The sequence below is a fragment of the Thunnus thynnus genome, chromosome 24 (assembly GCF_963924715.1).
Source record: "Thunnus thynnus chromosome 24, fThuThy2.1, whole genome shotgun sequence".
In the NCBI taxonomy this organism is placed as follows: Eukaryota; Metazoa; Chordata; class Actinopteri; order Scombriformes; family Scombridae; genus Thunnus; species Thunnus thynnus.
In genome coordinates this window covers 9,329,606-9,351,731 of record NC_089540.1, presented here as the reverse complement: position 1 = coordinate 9,351,731, position 22,126 = coordinate 9,329,606, and the positions used below count along the sequence as shown (strand labels likewise).

General features: G+C 39.7%; 1 protein-coding gene and 2 long non-coding RNA genes across 6 annotated transcripts in view; 2 read left to right on the top strand and 1 right to left on the bottom strand.

The window, feature by feature from the left end:
• The window catches only part of LOC137176923 (uncharacterized), a 156,814-nt gene extending 149,753 nt beyond the window's left edge, over positions 1 to 7,061 (top strand). The window contains exon 4 of the long non-coding RNA XR_010925891.1: positions 6,659 to 7,061. This is a non-coding gene — a long non-coding RNA (uncharacterized lncRNA). The remainder of the gene's footprint in view (positions 1 to 6,658) is intronic.
• The window catches only part of LOC137176924 (uncharacterized), a 103,120-nt gene that overhangs the window by 48,322 nt on the left and 32,672 nt on the right, over positions 1 to 22,126 (bottom strand). The window lies entirely within an intron of this gene.
• On the top strand, positions 10,078 to 12,064 carry sox1b (SRY-box transcription factor 1b). Its single transcript, XM_067582958.1, has one exon. It carries the CDS (start codon positions 10,463 to 10,465, stop codon positions 11,513 to 11,515), a length of 1,053 nt encoding a protein of 350 aa, XP_067439059.1. The 5' UTR covers positions 10,078 to 10,462; the 3' UTR covers positions 11,516 to 12,064.

The following is a 22,126-nucleotide window of genomic DNA, read 5'->3' as shown; positions in this document are numbered from 1 at the left end:
GCACACAGGTGTATTTTCTTCTGCAGATCTGCAGCCTTCATTGTAGTAAGAGCCTGAAACTAGTAGTATCCCCTTTTCTTTTTATTGAATCCTCAGATTCCCTCCCCTCAAAAACATCTCATATCAGCGTTCATAGGTATAACAGAACTGTGACATGCTATAGTAAGTAGCACACCACAGAAGTTGACCACGTGTCTTCTCGCAACACCGACTCTCACATGTCAGTTAACCTCTGCTGTGGGAAACACCCACCCACCAACACCATTTACACAAATATGTTCAAAAAGTTTTAACCTTCTTTTGAAAAATATGCACAACACTGCATGATTTACATTTCCTTACATAAAAATGAGGAGAATCTAATGTTAGTTTGTTTTTCTATCTTGACTATCTTAAAACAACAATCAGGTGCCCATATGAACAGTGAAAGAGGTTTTCCTCACTGTAATCATTCCTCTTGCTCATACTGGTTATTAAAAGATTCCCTTCAAATGTGCTTTCAATGTAAATGATGGAGGCTAAAACCCACAGTGTGTCCACACAGTCATTTAAAAGTTGATGTGAAGCTTATATGAGGCTTGATATGACTGAGTTAGTCATATCAAGTGAATATCTGCCACATTTACATCTTTTTAGCATCAAATTCCCTCTTTGTGTTTTGTTGAGCTGTGGTTGAAGTATAGTAACAAAAAGAGGGACTTTGGTACTAAAAAGACTGCAACATTGAAACATATCTACTTGATTTGACTCTTTTGGACAGCTGAAGCTTAATATTAGCTTCAGATAAACGTTTAAATACGTTTTTGCACAGGAGGAGGACTGTGGATTTTGTCCCCCATCACTTACACTGTAAGTGTATTATGAAGGCATCTTCTAATGGTCAATATGAACATGAGGAATGATTACAGCAAGAAAAACACATTTCAATGTTCATTTGGGCTCCTGACTGTTGTTTTGAGACAGACTTGAAAAATTGTGAACCCGTCCTTTAATCAAGTTACAACTAATTTTTGTCCCCTAATCTTTTCTTTCACTATAATTTTTCTTTCCTCTCCTATTCACTGATGTCACATCTACACTTTACATTCATTTCAACCATTCAACAGTTCTTTTACAGAAGGAAAAAAGCAGAAATACTCGAGTGTCTGTATTGAAAGCATTATAATATCCAGCATTAGGTCCAGCATATTTCTTTCCTTTATAAATGGAGAGAAAAGGAGGCTTTATGACTGAGCTCATTTTATATAAAAAGTCATCACAGCTATATTCATATGATTAGGTAATACCTGTATTACTGCTGTATTATGCTAGAAAGTCTTCATTCACTGTAAGAAAATACAGTAATTTAGTAATGCAAGTCTTAAGTTACTATTTTATTTTCATCAACCATGTGTCCTGCAATCATATCTAGGCTTGACAGGAATGTAGTAACGGTTTTTCTGGTTTAATGTGACATATGTCATGGCTTGCTGTTGTATATTTGTACTGTATGCATGCATACGTGTGCGTGTGTGTGCACTGTCTGCTCAGTTAGTGCGGCTGAACTCCAGTAGAGTTGACAGCTTGCTGTGACAGAGAGCCTTAAACAAACTCACTGGGTCGGCTGCTGCACAGGAGAAATGCCTTTGATTCTATTAGGCCTGTGTGTGCGTGTGTGTGTGTTCGATGCCTGTTGTGTTGGAGACTTCAGGCCTAATAGCAGGGTGAAGATGTGAATAACATCCTTGCTGCTGTGTCTTTGATCTTCTGCTCTGTCTATTAGTGTGTGTTGTAATATTTTATGCATTATGACCTGTTAAGTTCTTCTGCTTGTCAATTTAGTTTGGTCTACGGATGCAAATTTTTAAACGTTTTTCTTAATCATTAGTCAGCCACATCACAAATCAATTGACGGTTAATCAATATCAGTTAATGAAATAAAGTAGATGTTTTGCCATAATAAGTGTTTTTTAACCTCTGATGTGATCTATGCTTGCAGCAAAATCAATTTAGGAATTTGAAGTACAGAGAAAGTCAACACTAAGCTACTTAGATTATAAATGAAATGACACAAAATAATAACTTCATTTAAATCTGTGTCGCCGCCGTTCCCATCTGTTGCTTTTCAACAATTGGCGACAAATTCCAAAGTATTAAACATAGCTTCACTGCAGGATATAAATTAGATCAGACTAAACGTGTTGGACATATCTGACAATTTCAATCAAATTTTCTTCTATAGATCTGCAGCCTTCAAAAGTAAATAACTCGTAACGTTATTGAATAAATATAAAACTCCAAATCTTCCCACAACGCACTTCAGTCTGAGTGGTTTTATATAAAATAATACGCATATTTTATCAACATGGTGAAGTGATGTGTGTTGTTCACTGTAGCTATCATGAGACCAGCTGTTGGAAACAGCTGCTCAGCTGGGACAGATGTCCCCAAATACTGTCGCTCCAACTTCATCAGTCCAGGAAATCTTTCAACATTTACTGCCGCCGCTAAAATGCATTTGAACTCAAATCAGGAGAGTGTCACCTATACCGTTCAAAACTTTAATTATACATTTCCAGCAAAATCAAAACTTGAGTCCTACTTGTCCTGAACTACAGCGCTGCTCTCTGCTGTCTGACACTCGGCTCCCAGCCTGCGTTAACTGAGCAGCTGCCCGCTGCTTCTGTTCCTGATGACAATACGAGCCTCAGATAGCTGCTAAACCAGACAACAACTCTGGCATTTTCACAACTTTACGCTGCAGTGTTCATTAAGACGATTGCCACAGAGAGCAGAGCCAGGCACGCTGCAATTGGACACCAAGGACGTTGTTTTACAATTTGTAAATTTGACGCACCACCTAGTGGTTCATCTGGGTACTACAGCAAAACTATCGTACATTTTCTGACCGTTACACTGCATGTCCATCGTTTTCTGCATTGTCGCTTAATATATTTTTAGTAGATTAATTGTTGGATTATAGATACATTATGAGCAGTAATTAATTGATACTGTCATGTAAGACTATATATTGTTACTACAGCATCGAAGCTAAAAGGATCACTTACTTACTGAATGAAGACCATGAGTCTAGATTTTCTAAACATACATTAGGGATGTCAGTGATCAATCAATAATCAATTACACGCTGTTAATAATTTAATTGATTAAAAATATATTAACCAATAGTACAGAAGACGAGCACATGCGGCGTAACTGTCAGAAATGCAGCACTTGGTTGTTCCACTAGGTGGAGCCTCTTACTGTCTGATATGGTGTGTTTGCTGACCGCCTGTAAAAAGAACGCACAAACTGTAAAACAAACGCACTTCCAAGGAAGAAATAAGTCGCAGCGTGCCTCACTCTGCTCAGTGAGGCGATCGTGTTGATGAACGCAGCAGCATAACACTGTGAAAATTCCACTGAGTTGTTGTCTGCCAGCTGTCTGGTTTAGCTAGCTATCTGAGGCTCGTACTATTATCAATAGAAGCAGTGAGACAGTACGAGCTTCAGACAGCAGAGAGCTAATGTTCAGGACAAGCAGGACACTAATTACATGTTTCCAACCAAATTAAAACTAAAGTGTTAGACTGTATAGGTGATGCTCCCCTGATTTGGCAGTAAATGCTGAAAGGTTTCCTGGACGGATGAAGTTGGAGCGACAGTATTTGTGAACATCTGTCCCAGCTGAGCAGCTGTTTCCAGCAGCTGGACTCACGTTAGCTACTTTTAACAATACACATCACCACCATGTAGATCTGCATATGCATCTTATTCTATATAAAAACAGTCAGAGTGAAGTCCATTTTGGGGAGATTTAGGGTGACTGTTTCATATTTATTCAATCACATTACAGGTTATTTACTGTTGAAGGCTGCAGCAATTCTGAAGGAAAAATGGGTCATGTTTGTTGTTTAGTTTGATCTCATTTATGTCGTCTATTAAATAAATTCCTTATTTTGTGTTATTTAATATATATAGTAACTTGATGTTTTTCTAATCTGCTCTTTAAATTCTTAATGTACTCTGATTTTGCAGCCAACATAGGTCACGTCAGTGGTTAAAAAATGGTTTTATTATGGAAAAACATCCATCGTATTTCTTAAATTACTACTGATTAATCAATTATTAATTGTTAATGCGGCAGACAACAATTAAGGAAATTTGCATCCCTACTATACATTATTCCTAAAGGTCAAAAGCGATTATTGATGTATGGAAACAATGATTTGACTCAAATGGATTATTGTACTTTAAATGTTTGCACTGAAGCTGCGAATATTTTTTATGCGATACAAATCATTTTTAGGACAGCACCTTCCAAAGCTTCTCAAATTGCATCCAGACCGTTAATCTTATCTAAAAGCAATATGTCTTCTAATCTTTTGTCTTATGTGATTTCGGTGTTGCACATAATGTAAAGTGAATTTATTTGATAAGAATTTGGGATTTCAATAAAAAGCTGTTATCTCATACTACAGTTTCTCATCAAATCTGTATGTCATAACAATATACTCATAACTTCACTGTAGCTCAAGCGAGTAGGCAATGTTACATTATTCTACTTTCTCAGTCATAAGCATAAAAAGCCAAATAACCAATTAAAATCCTATCTCAAACATCTCTACCCCGAGTACAAACCTCAGTAAACGAGGCCAGCAGAGGTACAGACAGTGTTTCCAGCACCGTCCCGTCCTCTTCCAAACAATGTCACAGTGTACTCTAGGTATTTCCAGTTAGACCAGGCTTGCTCAACACCGCTGTCCGCTGAAACTCTACAAAATGTTAGCTACACAGGAGTCAGAAGTCCCTGTCGTCTGTGCAGCTTTAACTCATGGAAAAGAAAATCACCAACCAGCCCTTTTCAACCAAAAAGCTGCAGGAACTAAAGACCCAGAAGATCTAAACTAGGAACTCTCTTTTGCGCATTCCTATTTGCATTTTCACCGCATCTGAAGAACCATCAATATTAGGAAAATTAGACCACTGGTGAATTAAAAATGGACAGCACATTAGAAACAACAGTCGTCCTGTTTCTCTTTCTATTTACTGTTGTGTGACTCTGCTGCTTGAGTTAGATGAGAAGGAGAAATGCAGAGATGGAAAATGAGACTGCAAACTCCAGCGTGCCTATCTCCACACTAGACAACCTGCTGAGGGTTTGATGGTTATTTATGCTTTAAATGAAACTTTCTATGAAACTATGTATCTTCTCTTCTTTGCTCTCAGGTCATGAGGAGTCAGACAGCCAACAACAAGAAATGTCTCATCCCAAAATCAATACTAGGATAAATCCTCGTTTTATGAATAAAGTGGTACACAAGTTGAAGAAGCTGTAGTGTCTGTGTTTGACCAATCTGCAACAGTCAGTCCCGCCAACCTCCATCCACCTTTTAAAAGTACCACCCCCACAGCAGGGACTTTTTTAGCACCTGAAACCATCGTACCGGGACTGAATTTAGCCTCTCATTCCTCCAGTTGAAATGCCAGTTTAGCTCTTCAAAAGGTTCTTAGTCTCTTAGACAAAGTTCCCGCAGTGGAAACACCCTGAACCTTCTCATTTACATGTACCTGTAGAGGTTTGAAGAGGTGAAAGTATCCAGAACGCACAAAAAGGATTTTTAGCCGCTAATTTAGTTTCTCTGGTTTCATAGTTCCTGGAACTTTTTGACCAAAAAGGGCTTTATTGAACTTTTTTTTAAGGATTTCTAGAGGTTTGAAGAGGTGAAGGTATCCAGTTTTCAACTAAATTTAAAAGTCCAAATGAAATGAAATTGCTTTTTTTAATATGCTACAACATACATATCTGCTCTGGATATCACTTGTTCTCTTTTGAAAAGAAAATAAATAAATCAGAAACCTATTTGACAGAATACTGTAAATTATCTGTCTACATAGATGAAGACCTTATTTCAATCCAGCCAATCAAATCGTTGCATAAAGCAGTAAGGTGAGCGCTCTATCACAGGCAGAGCAGATAGTCACACTGAGCCAAACAACATCCTCCTACACAACACTAGAGCCATAGACTCAATAACAACCCACATTAGCTTTCCTGCTGAAGTCTAACTAATTAGCTGCTCAGCTGCAGCACATTAAACAGCATGTAAATGTATCTGCAAATGTCACTTCAGTACAGTCCATACTCTTCAATACCAATAGTAACAACAACACACTGTCTGCCTGTGACTTGTAGCTACAGTGAAACTTTTTTCCCGCTACTATGTAACACCGGCTCTCTGACAGCCTGCCAGCCACTGTCAAACAAACACAAACACCACGCTCCAGTCGGCTGAGACTAATATTTCCCCAAAAACCTCTTTTCTTTTCCTTTTAATATTAAAAAAACAATTAACAGTACATTTTAAAAAACACATTGGCATTATGTTTGACTGCAAAAAGGAACGACTAAATGTGATTTCAGGCCTGAAGATGTTTAAATATTCAGTATTTCTCAAGAAAAAAGCTAAATGTATTTCAAAAAGTAGGGAAAAAACTATTGTTCTTTAATTTAATGACTTCCAAAGTTGGTAGCATTGAGCCAGAAATAATGGTATAAATTGGATAATGAATAAATTGTACCAATGAAATGAAATTTTGTTTGTTTTTCGATAGTACTGATTCCTGTCCCACTGCTATAGCTTTGCTTTATCAAAACTGTTATTTGTTGCTGTTACAGAAACCTCTGCTGTACCGGCCTCGTTTGGAAAACCTCTTGGAAAGAAGAAAGCCTCCCCAGCAGCACAGTGTTTTTCGGAATTGTTGGAAACGATCAGCTCTGCAGACTTTCAGCTATCTAGAGGAGGAGCTGATGTGTCACCGTTCATCTACTGAGTCCATGATGAAGACCATGGCACTGAACGGACAAACTCAGACACTGTGCTGAAAAGCCTTCCTTGGTTACAACCAACAGCCAGTTGGAGTACTTACACAACACAAACCTCCACTTAAAAACTGTGAACAAACCACTGTGTCCTGAGCTTCTGTCAGCTAAAAGGAAAAAGCCCTTCATACATCATCGAAGCAGCTTGTGGATGACAAACATCGGATTAATATGGTCATAAAGTCCAACTGAAATCAAACTGCATGTTTTTTTCTGTTCTTCAAATCACATGTCCTGTGTTCTCCTTTGAGAAATTTATATTTTACATGTTATGGTGTCATTATGATGCCTTGTCTACGTAGATGGAGACTCAACTCACTTCATTTTACACCATATTTCCATAAAGCAGCAATGTCACCGTACTAACAGTCCTGCTACACAACACAACAACCCACGTTAGCTTTCCTGCTAAAAACAAACATGAACACACACCTTGTCCTGCACCATTCTCTTGTTGGACCAAACAAACTTTCAGTGGGGAAAAGTGCACCACTAAAGTTACTCAGCAGGTTAGAAAGTTAATTAGCTGCTCAGCTCATTAAACAACATGTAAACGAACCTGCGTGTGTCATTAATGCCACTCCTAAAAGCACATCGTCTGTTCATGACTTGTAGGCTACAGCGCAAGTTTGTTTACTTTGTCTCTTGTTCCCCTGACATGTCAATCAAACACAGACACGCCCCTTTAGCCACTGAGACAAATGTCTTTTTTTAAATAATAAAAACCTAATTGCAATAAATTTAAATTTTAAAAAAGGCTGTCATTGTTTTTGACTGCAAAGTTGAGCATTTTATCAACTTTTTAAAAATGAAAGCGTTTACATGTCTAAACTTGATGCTATAATCTGAGTAATTCCCATGTTTTTACTGAATATTGTTTATCTGCATTATTGCCTTAAATCATTTTACAATTGCACTTTTGATATGCATGTAAACAAGCTTTAATTAGGCCATTAGCATCCTGAAACATGCAGGGTTGTTCAAGACTGTGTTAAAAACACACAACTACACTGGTTTGGGTGATTGTTTCTAGTAAACCGCCTGGTGTCAAAATTCAGAAATGGATACAATTTATTCACCTTATATGGAGCCATTTTTGGGAGAGGTGGTCCCATCAATATCTAAAGAGTCACCTGCAGAAAGCCTTGCACAGGAAACGATAAAACACTAAGAGCTATGGTCTGACGATGATGATGATGATGATGATGATGATGGTGTAACAGGATAGACAGGATGGGAGTGGTGTCCCTCTTTCTGTTCACTTATCAAACAAAAAGCCAACACAAGCGCTTGTCTCTCACAAAAGGTCAATGTTCTGGACAGTATTGTAAATGAAACCAAATGTCTCTGAAAAAATTGATTCTCCTTATTAGCTGTCAACTGAATCCTTTATGAAAAAGCTCAAGACTGAACAACAGATAATTTACTTAGAATGTGTAAGTCCCCGTACTGTTTGCCATGAAATCAATAGATGAACAGAAACTGCATTAGAAAATAGAGCAAAGTGCGATCACTGACAAGATATTATTATTTGGCCAATGTGAAAATATGTCTGTCAATTCTGTGATTTGGTTTCTGTGTGTCAAACAGGCAACGCGCTCGTCTCCGTATGTTTCTGTGCTGGATGCAAAGAGGCAGAGAGACGAGACTGTCACAGCGTGCGCAAAAAAACAGATCATATAAGCCACTTAGCAGCACTATAGCCAACTAGTACAAGGGAGCGAGAGGAAAATCCACCCGTGCCAGCGTGCCAATAGTTTACCAGCTCGCTGAGAGGCAGGCAGCACCTGACAGATGCCACTTGGGAGCATAATCCCAGAGGGCTGAAGAGATCCTCCACATGACGGGAAGCGGGGAGGAGACTGGAATACTGAATGACAAATTTCATCAAATAAATGAAATATATCCATCTATAGCTTCATGATGCAAATACTGAGCCAAATGCAAAGAAATTAACACATGTCTACTATTTAAAATAAGGTTAACATGCATTAACATTAATTTTGTTATTATGTCGCAACTATTTAATAATAATTTAATAAAATATGCCAAGAAAGAATGAACAAAATATTAAATTCAACCAGGCATTGTTCATTTGAAAAACAGCAGTCTCTCCTTTACAGATCATGACAGGCTCAATAAAATTAAACCTTTCAGGAAAATTGCTTTGCAGAATTGTCCTTGATCCTTTTTTTTTTTTGTTATAAGAGCAGGAGCCTGTAAGCATCCTCGGGCCTATTGCAGCAGGCCTGCAGCTGCTTTATAGCGGCCGCATTACACCAGTTTACTTATTATTAAAATGTGTTATTAAAACATTTCTAACATGTATTAAAGGATTACAGTAGTTTTTTTGCATGGGGGTTAAATCTCTCTGTGTGTCTCTCTTGTGCTCTGCAGCGCTGCTGAAACAAACAAAAGGGGCGCTTTGAATGGCACGTGCTCCGGGCGTCAGTCACCTGTTTCCTAGCAACGGGCACAACAGAAAAGCACCTGTGGCTCTGAATAGGGAGGCTGGGTAGCCTATAGGTTTCCAAAAAAACATGGATTAATTAAAAATATAGGTTTTTTATATATAGGAGTAAAACGCCCCAAATAATTCAATCTGGAAATCATAGAGCCTGTATGACGTTTAATTTTGTATTTATCACTTTATAGCCCGCGCTAATTAGATTAGGCCTAGGTTAATACTAACCTAATTAATACTCCAAACATTAATGCTCCAAAAGTTGTCTGTTCATTGCGAAATGAATGTTTTTAAAACTAAAATAGCTTATTGTTTATACCCAGTTCAGCGCTTTTTGTAGCCTGTTTATTATTGTTATGATGACGATGGTAATTAGGAATCACGTGCCGCATTTTAAATGATCGTTTCATCATGATTGTCATTAAAAATGTGTCTTTGTTGTAGTCTACTTGTTTTCTGTTGGTGCAAGGAGCAAATATAGTTTTTAAAAAAACTTATTTACTGTGATAGGATTTTTTTTTTCTATTCTAAAATGTTAAAATATTGGAAACACTGATTTTATGTTGCAGTTTAAAACAGAAGACGTGCGTAAAATTATTGGAAATAAACTGTTTACATGTGTGTATTTTTTTTTTCAGCTACACACACACACACACACACACACACACACACACACACACACACACACACACACAAAACAGATGACAGAGGGAGTAATTTTTAGGTCTCGCGCTCCGACGTCACCAGAACCTCGAGCCCCTGCATGCAAATCACGTCTGCGCTCGAGCCTCTCCATTGGCCGTCTCTCGCTCATTTAGCTGCTGTCAAAGCGCGCGGCCCGGGCACGCTCCGGTAACTTTTCCCAGTAGGCTACAGCTTCAACCAAAGTGCGCTCAAACAAGCGTTTCTATTCTTCTCAGCGCCCGCGGATGACAGGAAAAAGGCGAAAAGGGGAAGTGAGGAGCAAGTTTACCTGTGAGAGGATTTCATCCTGAGACTACAGCACCTTTTCATCCCTCTCTCCGTTTCTTTCACTCTTTATCTGTCGCTTCCTCGGAGGGTTTAGCTGCGCGCGGGCCAGCCTGAATGTTTCTGTGTGTTTGACTGAGAAGTGTTGTTCTACCAAGACAAGGTGAATGTACAGCATCATGATGGAAACGGACTTACATTCCCCCGTGGTGCCCCAAACCAACCCATCCAACCCGGGGGGACACGCGGGAGGAGGAGGCGGCGGCAAAATCCCCCAGGAGAGAATCAAGAGACCCATGAACGCCTTCATGGTCTGGTCCCGGGGCCAGAGGCGGAAAATGGCACAGGAGAACCCCAAGATGCACAACTCTGAGATCAGCAAGCGGCTGGGCGCAGAGTGGAAGGTGATGACCGAGGCGGAGAAGAGACCGTTCATCGACGAGGCGAAGCGGCTCCGGGCCATGCACATGAAGGAACACCCGGACTACAAGTACCGGCCGCGGAGGAAGACCAAGACGCTGCTGAAGAAGGACAAGTACTCGCTGGCCGGCGGGCTCCTCGGCTCCTCTGCGGGTGTAGGGATGGGCGGCGGGCAGCGGCTCGAGAGCCCCGGAGGGGGCCACGCAGGGGCGAACGCGGGCTACGCCACGCACGTGAACGGCTGGGCAAACGGCACCTACTCGGGCCAGGTGGCGGCTGCGGCGGCGGCGGCTCACGCCATGATGCAAGAGGCGCAGCTGGCATACACGCAACACCCGGGCACCGGGGCTCACCCGCACCACCCGCATCCGCACCATCACCCGCATCACCACCCGCACAACCCGCAGCCCGTGCACAGGTACGACATGAGCGCCTTATCTTACAGCCCCATCTCAAACTCTCAGAGCTACATGAGCGCCTCTCCGCCGGGCTACGGCGGGATCACCGGCTACACTCACCAGCACCAAAGCTCCGGTGTCTCCCCGGTGTCTGGAGCAATCGGAGGGACTTTGGGGTCCCTTGTGAAATCTGAGCCTAGCGTGAGCCCCCCGGTCTCAACGGCGCGCGCACCGCCGTGCCCTACGGGGGACCTGCGGGACATGATCAGCATGTATTTGCCGACCGGCGAGGCAGCGGGGGACTCCTCCGTTCAGAGCAGACTGCATGTGCTCCACCCGCAGCACTACCAGAGCAGCGGCTCCACTCCGGTAAACGGGACGGTTCCTCTGACTCATATTTAAATCTCTAAATGTACGATAAGCACTACAAACCACAACCAAATATTTAAACTCTTAGATGTGGGCGCAGGCTGCTGATGAAATGTAAATTATAGGCGGTTATAGCCATAAAAATGCAATCACTTTGAACAAACTTTTTTTATTGTTATTATTATTTTTATTTTCTTTCAGTGATGGATTTTTTTTGTCTGTCCGAGCTAAAGGAAAAGCGCATTTGATTTACTTTTGCTCTCAGGAACAGAGCATGCCAAGTTTTGACACGATTTAAATTATAATCCGTGAAGGCTGGTGCATTTTGAAGGGTTTTTTTTCCGACTTTTCTGTGGAATTAAAGGCACCAGCTGTGTGTTTGAGGCATCCTGAAAAAGCTGTTTTAAGAGGGAGCCGTATAATAAATGGAGGGCGGTGTGGAAGATGTGTTTTAAATAATAAAAAAAAAGTTTCTAGGCTGCAATTTAAATTGATTTCCAGTTTTAATGCTTGTAAACATGTGAGTCAGTCGGTGTAATTTGAATTTGTTTTTGTTGTTGTAAAATCTTGTAAATTGTGAATAAATAGGCCTACTGAAAACGCTTTTATGCAATTGTACATAATTTACAAAATACCAAGCCCCATTTTCGGGTTGAAGATGAAACAATTTTGCGCTGAGTTTGATTCATTTGGCAGAATTTCTTCTTTCTTGGAGAAAATGTTTGTGGGATAATTATTTTTGCAAGAGGTTTAAGTAGGCTTGGGTGACCTGTACCTCCAATGTTTGCTGTTTATTTACATCTATTCTTAAATATATTTAGGCTACAGTATAAATGCCGACAGGCTCATTGTCGCTGAATACGAGTTTAGTGAGAGCAGTGAAACAGTAAAAATCTGCTCAAAATGCAAATGCAGGCGGATATGTTTTCATTTTTCCACCATGATGCCCTTGAAAAGAGGATATTTATCAGTCGGGCTCTTAATTGATTATTTCTCTTGTCATCATGTTTCCATCCTCTTTTTCCTTTTCCATTCTGATCAATCTTATTTATTTTTTCAGTTAAAAAAAAATCAGCTTAATTATCAATCTTTTAAGCTTGAATAACTCGTGATAATATGCATTGCATCACTATAAATGCATGTTGTGCTTCACATAGTGAGTAATATGTTATATTAAGATGATAATAGTTCTTTGAAAATAGGATCTTTTCATGGATATTGGTCATTTGTCCCTGAAATTACAGTTTTTTTGTCCGTATTTGAGTTTTCCTGCCTTAGGGTTTATGATCTCTATAATTGTAGCATGATGTTTAATACAGTCTTAATATTTCCAGGCGCTAATAACACAGCATATGGTCACATATTATCAGTGGCTCTGACACTTGTTGGTCTCTTCTCTCCTAGCAGAGTAATGCACAAAATAATCACCTAATAATGTTAATAATTTACCACCTTTGTGGATTTTTTAAAATATGAAATAGGGCCACATTCTCAATTACTCCTATGATTTAAAAACAAAGCATTTTATCACATTTTTTTTTCATTATTATTACTATTAATGCCAAAACATACAAAATAATGTACATGCAAAATAAAAAAACAAGCCAGTTATATGAGGGATATGTTAAATGTTCAGGTATTACTTTCTGTTATGTGCTGGTTTCTTATTTTCTGTTTCTTGCAGTAAAATTGTGAAAATGCATGTAGGATATTTTTTAAAAGTTAAAATCACATTTCCCACGAGAGTTAGCCTCAATGTATCCTGTATTTTTAAATCACCTGCAAATATGAGAGCTTCAGGCCTTTCTTTCATCTTCATTGATGTTTTTTTTTGCCCCTCAAATTCTGGCACAATTATTTATCATCTGCTTTGTCATTCTGGCCAACTTGATCATGCATCATCTGAAATTTATAACCTTAATCAGATCCACTTTAATATGCTAAAATATTATGGTTCTATCTGTTTTAATCATATGCAAACATGCAAAGTTTCCTTTCTTTTTTTTTTACCTGCCATCAGGGTCATGACCTCAGTAATCTAGATCTCAAGCAAAAGTAAATCCGACAACAAGAGTATCCGGTGCTCAATGAACTACTAATTCTTCATCTGGCCTCAGTTGGGCCCACTTAAACCCCACCTCCACCTGGGTCCTTCTCTACATCCGCACAGGTCCTCAAATCTTCCCCCATTCCTGACCCCCCTCCACCCCCCTCCCCAGCATCAAACGGCTTCATCTGTGTGTAACTCTCCTGGTTGTTACATTATTTCCTTCTTTAAATTTGATGGCTGAATCACTGGAGGCCCCCAGGGTGGGAAAGGGAGGAATGAATGAGCGGAGAGCAGAGGAATAGGAGGAGGAGGAGGAGGAGGGAGAAGGCGAGGAGAGGAGGTTTTTGTGTTGAGGAGAATGGGGATTAGTCCTGGTGTAAGCTGGGGCAGCCCGGGGGTCACCCCCAACAAAAAGCCCAGCAAACAACACCCCTGGTTTTATCAGACTAATTCCCACTCGGGCCTGGACTTAAAAACAAGAGGGCAACTGGATGCAAATCAGACAGGCTTTAAATAAAGCTGTTTCCAGGGATGTCAGGTGTTTAAACTGAAGGTATTTATTAGACGCCTGTCCTGAATGTTCCCAGATGTTTTTTGTTTTTTTTTAGTTTAATTTCATGTCAGGTTGCTCGGGATTGTCTTTGCTCTTTTATTAAAAAAAAAAAAAAAGAACAGATAACATTTGTATTAATGTGTGAGGGGGTTACCTTCTACTTAATGCTTTTTTTATTATTTTACTACCTTAATATATAAAACTATAATCTATAAATTAACATAGCAGAAAAAATAACCCTGTATAAATATGAATAGGGTTCAATTCAAATGCATAAATATGTTATTTTCTGATTTGTGGTGGTTGTAAAGATATATTTAACCACCTTTTATTTACCACTGCATTTTAATACTGCATGGCTGATCACTATTAATAAATGTGAATTCTTGTTTTCTCATTGTTTTTAGATGATTTTCCATTATATTCATATCTCCTACTATTTAAAAGACTAACTTAGGTAGCAGTCAGTAGTTATGGCTGCTTATTAATCAGCAAACTGACCGATGCAATAGATTCATCGGACGTGGAGGTGAGGAAATTTCTGGAAAGATTGGAAAAAAGATTTGTTGCTCAGACTTAGTAATTCATAAACTGGCACTGAAGAGTGTCAGGTAATATTTGTAAAACGCTAAATTTAATCTTACCATTAACCAAAGTGCATATCAAACAGAAAGAGGGAAGAGATGTTTAAAGATTCATCTCTCTTCACCTATTAAGGGTTATTGAGTAGGAAAAGGAAATTTAGACATTTCAGAGTGAGGAAAAAAAAAGGAATTTAAACCATCAAAAGATGAAAAACAAATTTTCTGAAGGATGTTCTTTGCTCAATGTAGTTACCAAACTTATCACCACCGAAGGATCATTGTATCTGATTACTGACTTCTTGATCACAAGTATCTCTGCGCTTGATCTCTGCTCTTCAGTACGATGATACTAAACTGGAAGATCAAAGATGATCCCTTCAGCTACAGATTCTGTCACAGAAACACATATTTATAACAAATACTGTGAGGAACATCAATTCATGGAGCCTCAAGGTACGATTAGAGATTTCTTCCCCCCCCCCAAAAAAAATCAAGTGTCTGGGAAGACAGTGAGTGAATAAAAGATATTATCAAGTGATCAGTGTTATGAGTCAAATTATGAGGTTTATTATCAAGTCCTGATGTGACTTGATGATGACAGGAGGAGATTTGGACTCACTGAAGCTCAGGTAAGACAAAATATACCCAAAGGACAAATATCTACACATATCAGTGTCTGTTCTGCGATTTTGGGGACTGATCAGTCAAAAATACAGTTCAGTCTGGTCAACATAGTGTACCCAGTAGCCCCAGATGCTCCCATAGTCCCATCAGGGAGGCTAGAGGCTGGACCCATCCACAGCCATGTGTCTGCAGGTTTTCATCCTCTCCTCATGTTCTGCTTAGCACATGCTTGGACACCGCTGCTCTGGCACTTCCCACTCCCATAACCCCGTGCACCCCCACGCCCCCCATCCCGCGTGCTCCCGGTGTCCTAAACGTGGCTAATCGGCGTCAGTTTATCACGCCTCCGCATATTTCCCTCCCTCTCCTCCTATAAAAACCCTCACCTCCGTCGTTGGACCCGGTTCTGTCATGGGAGATTACGGGGGACCGATTGCACAAGACCGAATGTGGCGCGAGGAGATTAGCCGGGACGCCATAGAAAATAGCAACGGGGCCAACGGATTCCTCGCGAGGGGGCCTTATCGTGCAATTACACGTTGACACGTTTTAACCATTTTTCAGCCTCTTAATCCGAGGGCCCCCTCCTCTCCTCCCCTCCCCTTCTCTTTCCAAAAGCAGACCTATTGGTGCTGAGGGAGCCTCGCTGCTCTCTGTCTGACTCTCTCCATCACTCTGCTGCTGTCTGAAAAGTCGGCCTCATTTTCTCTTTTTATCAGCGACTGTAAATATTTCACAACCTTTAAAAAGAGGAAAATATACCAGAGTTGTTCGTAGTTTGTCTCAATCTGTCTCTCTGTTTCTATTTACAAACTTTAAATTAGGAAGATAAATGTTGAAAGTTTACTCAAGCATAGAGTTACAAAGTCTAACAAGGTCATTAAAATATGAGCTGTGAATAAAAAATGAATTTTGATAGCTACATTAAAAAAGGGAAATTAGACACTGATACGTGCCTTCAGGTCATGTGGATCTAACTGAACTCAGATAACAGTCTAAATTTCATCTGGTTGTTTTTTTAGCATTGTAGAAAGTAAACGTTAAGTAAAATAATGAATAGAACAGTGTGTATATGACTATTTTCCCATAAACCTATTTTGTGACGACAAACGTGTAAATACTGTAGGTGGATTTCAAAGGGGACTTATGTATCGACATTGTTCCACTGTCTTTTGTCAGTTTTGGCACCAGGGCCATAGCCAAGATTTTTTCACATTTCTGGTAGAGAATTACTGAATCATTTATGCATTTACCTATTTATTTTGTTGGTCTAAAAGTAGTCAAATTCAAATATATATGTCCTAAAAATACTGGACTCTGCATCTTAGATTCTCACCATGTTTAAGTTTTTAGTTGTACAACGTAAAGTATGAGTGTACAGCCATGCTGGCAGCTCTGTGAAGTGAGCAAGCTGAAGTTTACCATGTTCACTGTCTTAGTTTAGCAGTGTTAGCATGCAAAAATTTGCTAATTAGCACTAAACATGAAGGACCAGGTATTTAGCTCTAAATCAAACTATTGGACAAACTAAAATTTGGACCTGATGGTGGCGCAACAATGAAAAGTTAAGGGATCACCAAAGTTATTACAATTCATCCTGAAGTGGACATGAATGTGTAAATTTCATGGCTATCCATTCAATAGTTGTTAAGGCAAAAAAACCAAATATCATGGTGGCCCTAAAGGAAAAATTATGGGATCACCAAACACATCAAGATACCTGATCTGGGAACCATGAACGTCGGTACCAAAATCCATCCAATAGTGACATGTCACCAAAAGTCTAAAAATGTCAACCTGCTGATGGCACTGTAGAGGAAAAGTCACCAAAGTCAATGGGATTCATCTGCTGGGGACCATGACTGTAAGTATCAAACGTTACAGCAATCAATCCAATAGATATTTCAGTCTGAACCAATCTGGTGGTCCGACTGACACTGCCATACCCTAGAGCCACTAGCACCAATAAAGTGGCTAAAAATACTGAAGACATGACCTCTGTTGATTATGTAGTTATATGTAATATTTCACTGTGCATAAAAAAAATATATAGAATTAACTCACTATAATAGGTCCTCAACTTCATATACTTTTAACTGCTCAAAGGCAGGAAACAGAGCCAGGCAAAGCAGATGACAAAGCACTATTTAGCGTAATGATATACTGGCTTCTCATATACATTGATTATTGTGATTAAGACAATGATAAACTGATCAGTCTAGTTTTGTTGTTTTGGTTTTTTTTGGTTGTTTTTGTTTGTTTTTTTTGCATTTCCTTGGTTTCCGATAGCAGCTAATAAAAGTCAAAGATGACTTAGCTCTGATTCACTTACAGCTGATGTAAAAACTTAAATCATTTTCCATATATAAACCTCCATGTAGACTTAACAGTTTCCACTGCCTCGAGGTTTTTTAACCAAGTCACCAGGCATCAAACGGACTGCATGGTGTGTTGTTCTACCATGCTTCTCAATTCAATTAGAGCCTTTCATGACAATCAATTAGGGAGTACCCCCTGGATCTCCCCGGGGGCCTATAATCATCACACACCGTCTGCTCAGACGGGCACTGGGGAGACCCGCCCACAAGTAGCAAGGACGCTTCAGTGCAATGTAATGGGGCAACTGGGAGCCATGAAGAGACAGTTTGTGGTTTATTTCGAGGCATTTTACTCCAAATTATGCTCTTTTTTCAGTAGCGGATGTGCACTAAATGTAGATTTCCCCCCTTTATATTTTGCTCGTCTGCTCCATTTTCCTGCATATTTACAGTTTACCAGGAAGACACTGAGGCTTTTTTTTTTATGTTTTTGGTTAATTCCTTTAGCTGGTAATCACATCCAGAGGTTAAAGCATTGACTGGAACTGCATTGATCAGTGTATTTAGAGTGCAAACTAAGTGCCTTTTTGCACTGTGTCTTACTCTGTTTCACACAGGAATATTAAGTAAATAACTAGTGTTCATATCAGGTTTCACCCAAAACAAGAAACCTAGATTATGAGCCGGTTAACCGCTAAACAGGGTATAAATTAAACCACAACTATACCTTGATCTAGAATAGTTACTTAAAAAGTGGACTACTGAAACACATTTGGATTAGGGTTTCTTCTCCTTCAATGAATGAAATGAAAATGTAAAAACCTGGGGCTGAATTATAGATTTAAATGGAAGAGAAACACACAAAAGATGAGAAAAATGGTCGAAAATGATCAAAACTAGGCCAAAAACCCTGAGAGACCATTTGAATTAAGCTGGGTTAAAAGGCCACATTAGTCTAGAACTAGGCTTAATATTATTTACATACTGTATTAAACCATACAGCTTACACTGAAAGAGCAACCGGTATTTAGGCTAATTTAGGAGCAGCTAAAAAGAAGATGGAAAATGTACAGATTCTAATTTTACATGGGATTTCATTATCTATTCCAATGACAGCAGAGGAGGTCTGTTGCATCATGTTAGCTGTTGATTTGTGCCAGAAAATCACAATTTCCTTCATTTTTTTCCCTGATTAGGGACAGTTAGATTACTCCAGTGAAGATGAGGGTTTTGTAAAGACATGTGGGTTCTCAGATGGTTTGGTTTGTCTCGCATTTAATTAACACTATTCCTCCTCAGGTTTATGGGGAAATACCTCAAGGAGCCTGGAGTCCACTTCATTATGTAACTGTTAGTAAAGACATCAGCATCTGCGTCTAACTGCATTATCACGGATTCAAAAATAAATAATTAATATAAATTTTAAAAAAATCTTTTTCCTTGTGCCCTAATGAAGGTGCAGGATAAATCTCAGGTTCTTCTCTAATCTTTGCTCTTTGCAAAATACTGGAAGCTTCTTCAGGGCTTTAACAGTTATTCAAGTGAAACAATATGAAGTTTAGAAAAAAAACTTTGGTTAAACAGCTCATAGATGTATTCAACAGCACCCAAGGTCCAGTAGTAATTTTTGCTGAAGACTGCTATAGAGGGCTGCATGCTTTCTATTATAGGTATTTGAACAAGGACATTCTGGTTGGCAGTTACTTTGACTTTTTGCAGCATCAAATCATAACCAAGGAAAATCCTCCTTGAAATAAATTATATTACTTCCATCTTTAAGCAACCCTGTCTCCACAGATTTCCATGTTCTTCCATCCAGGATTAACAAATGATCGCTATCTTCCAGTATTAACCCACTTCACAGCTTTGTGAATAAAGTTTCTATGCTGAGCCCTCTGCCTGCCCATCTCACCCAAGGCATCTGTAGCCGATCATGGGACAAAGGGGGAGCCACCCAAAAAGACCTGCCTGAAACCCTAAAGGGCTTCAGGGCAGGGAGGATGGGTGAGATTAGGAGGGGCGTGTGTGTGAAAGAGTGGCCAGTGCAGCCAGTGATTGTACAGTTCGAGGTTGTGTTTCACTGCAGAAATTAATCAAAATTTCAACAGCTCTTGTACAACTACACTTCTCTTGTCCTCCCTACCCTCCAAAACCTTACGATCAAACAATTACAATGTTGGGTTTGCATCTATCACGTTTCTTGCACAGGCAGAGATGTTTTAGCAATGTTGCCATGTTCCCAGATCCACGTTGTAATGTAGCATTAGTGCTGACAGTTGAGATATTCTAGCTGGTGTAAAGCCTTGTTTATACTTGCACGAGACACCCTGGCGTGGGCCTCTGCAGACAGCGTGCAAGCTACGAGCACGCACAGAGGTGTTTACACACATAAATAAAAAATAATATCAAAACTATGTACAAAAGAGCAGCTGTCTGTTTTATTCCGTTAGGAGGTCCCTTTTTAGCAGCGCACGCCTGGTTATAAAATTGAGAGGTGCACGACCAAGTGCCACAACAACTTGTGGGGCCCTCATGCTCAACGCAAAAGACGCCATTACATCATTTTTGGTGCACGCACCATCGCGCCGGGGACACTGCACAGAACATGAGCCTAGCTTAAGGCAACGTTCAGACCGACATTAGCTCTGTGTGAAAGAACGCAGCCCTCTCATTCATTTGAATGGAGGCAGTGCATTGACGCAGCAGGGCTGCCAACGCAGAAGGCTCAGCAAAACAACGCAGGGTTGTGACGTCATCTGGCAACACAGGGTTGTGACATACATGCAAGCACACATTCCCGGTGGATTACTTTGTAATGTGAACAGAGTCTTTGACTGCTTACCTCGCAATCATTGCGATGAAAGATAAAATACTCACCACCACAATAACTTTCCAGAGTTGTAAGATCCTGTCTGAGTTTTACAAACCGCTGAACGGTGTTCTGGCTTTTGATAAACCTTTAAACGCATTAATCTGCGGCTCCAACTCGACACCCTGGATTGTAATACATTGTCTCAACGGCACCTTACAACACGCCCCCACCAATGCAGCCCCTTGCACTGTTTTAACGCAGGGCTGTTTTTGGTCTGAATGTAGCCTGTGGCATTTTCACTGGGAGCTGTCCAGGTGCTGAAATGAGCAAATTCCAACATGCCAGAAGTTAAGCTGAGATGATATTTCCACTGCTACACGTTCTCATGGATCTCACAGAATGTCATTTACTCCACCTTTAGACCATGTTTCAAGGATGAACATTTTCATTGACACTGTTCCTCAATTTTAAAAAATGTCAGTATTTTCAAGGCATGAAAAACTCTTGAACCCATCATAACATAACAAATCCAGTGCGATGTGCCATGATGGTCTCAATTCTGTTTCAGAGAGTATTCAATCCTGAAAACCGACACTAAAGTGAGATAGCTGAATATTTATCTCATTTTAAATTTATTAATGTCCAATGAAAATCTGAAATGTAGACAAATTGAACATAAAGTGTGGGAAATTAACTATTTCAAGGATATGAATGTACCAGCAAGTGTTCTAAGAGAAAACATAATATTGGATAATGGAAAGCAAGAAAAGCTTCAGTGTTTCTGCATTTAAACCAATTATAAATGCAGGAGCAAAAGTGAGGTCTCCTCAAACCAATTACCTCAAACAACATGCTACTTTTCCAGGAGGGTTAAGGCACTTATGAGAAGAAATAAAGAAAGAAAAGAGAGGGAGAGAAAAGAGAAAGGAACTGAAGAGAACAGGAAACACTAACATGATTACAACTGTAGCTCAGGCTCAGGTAATCACTGGAGTTAAAAGGTCTCCTGCCAGCCCAGAGGCCAACGAACCGCTCGCTCCCTTTCACCTCTGCGGAGGGGAACTCTGTCATTTGCAGATTGCAGGTGAGATCTGGTTCACGTCTCTCCAACCTCCCACTAGTCTGGCCGCCAAAAACACTGGTCAATTAGTGCCAATCATCTGCTATGGTGCAATAATTATTTAGTGATGTTTGACATGGGGAGATCTGTGTGTGCGTGCATTGTTATATTTAACGGATCTGAGTTTTTAAACAGGAAATGCGGACATATTCTGTGCTGAAATTTCAAAAAGCCATAACTCAGTGACTTTAAATGATGTTTTAAATGATAAAAAATAGACTGTGTTCAGTGTTTCATTGACATCTCAACATTTAGATTAATCCTCACATTAGAAATCAGATTAGTGAAATTAGCAGCTTCTAAGGACCTACAGTGTTGAATTTTGAGTTGCACTTTCTACAAGCAAGTGAAACAAGCAAAAAATTAATTAGTAACGGCAATAAAGAAAATTGTCTGCAGCTATGATTGTGGAGGAAGATTTATCACATGAATTGTGGACAAGACTGATATCTGATTCTAAAACAACCACACTTTTTTTGTGCAGGTTTTAGTCTATTTTATATTCTCTTCAAAATGCCCTGAACCAGCTGTTCCACTCTTTCATTTCATGTAACATATGCACATGCAAAAAAATGACATGACA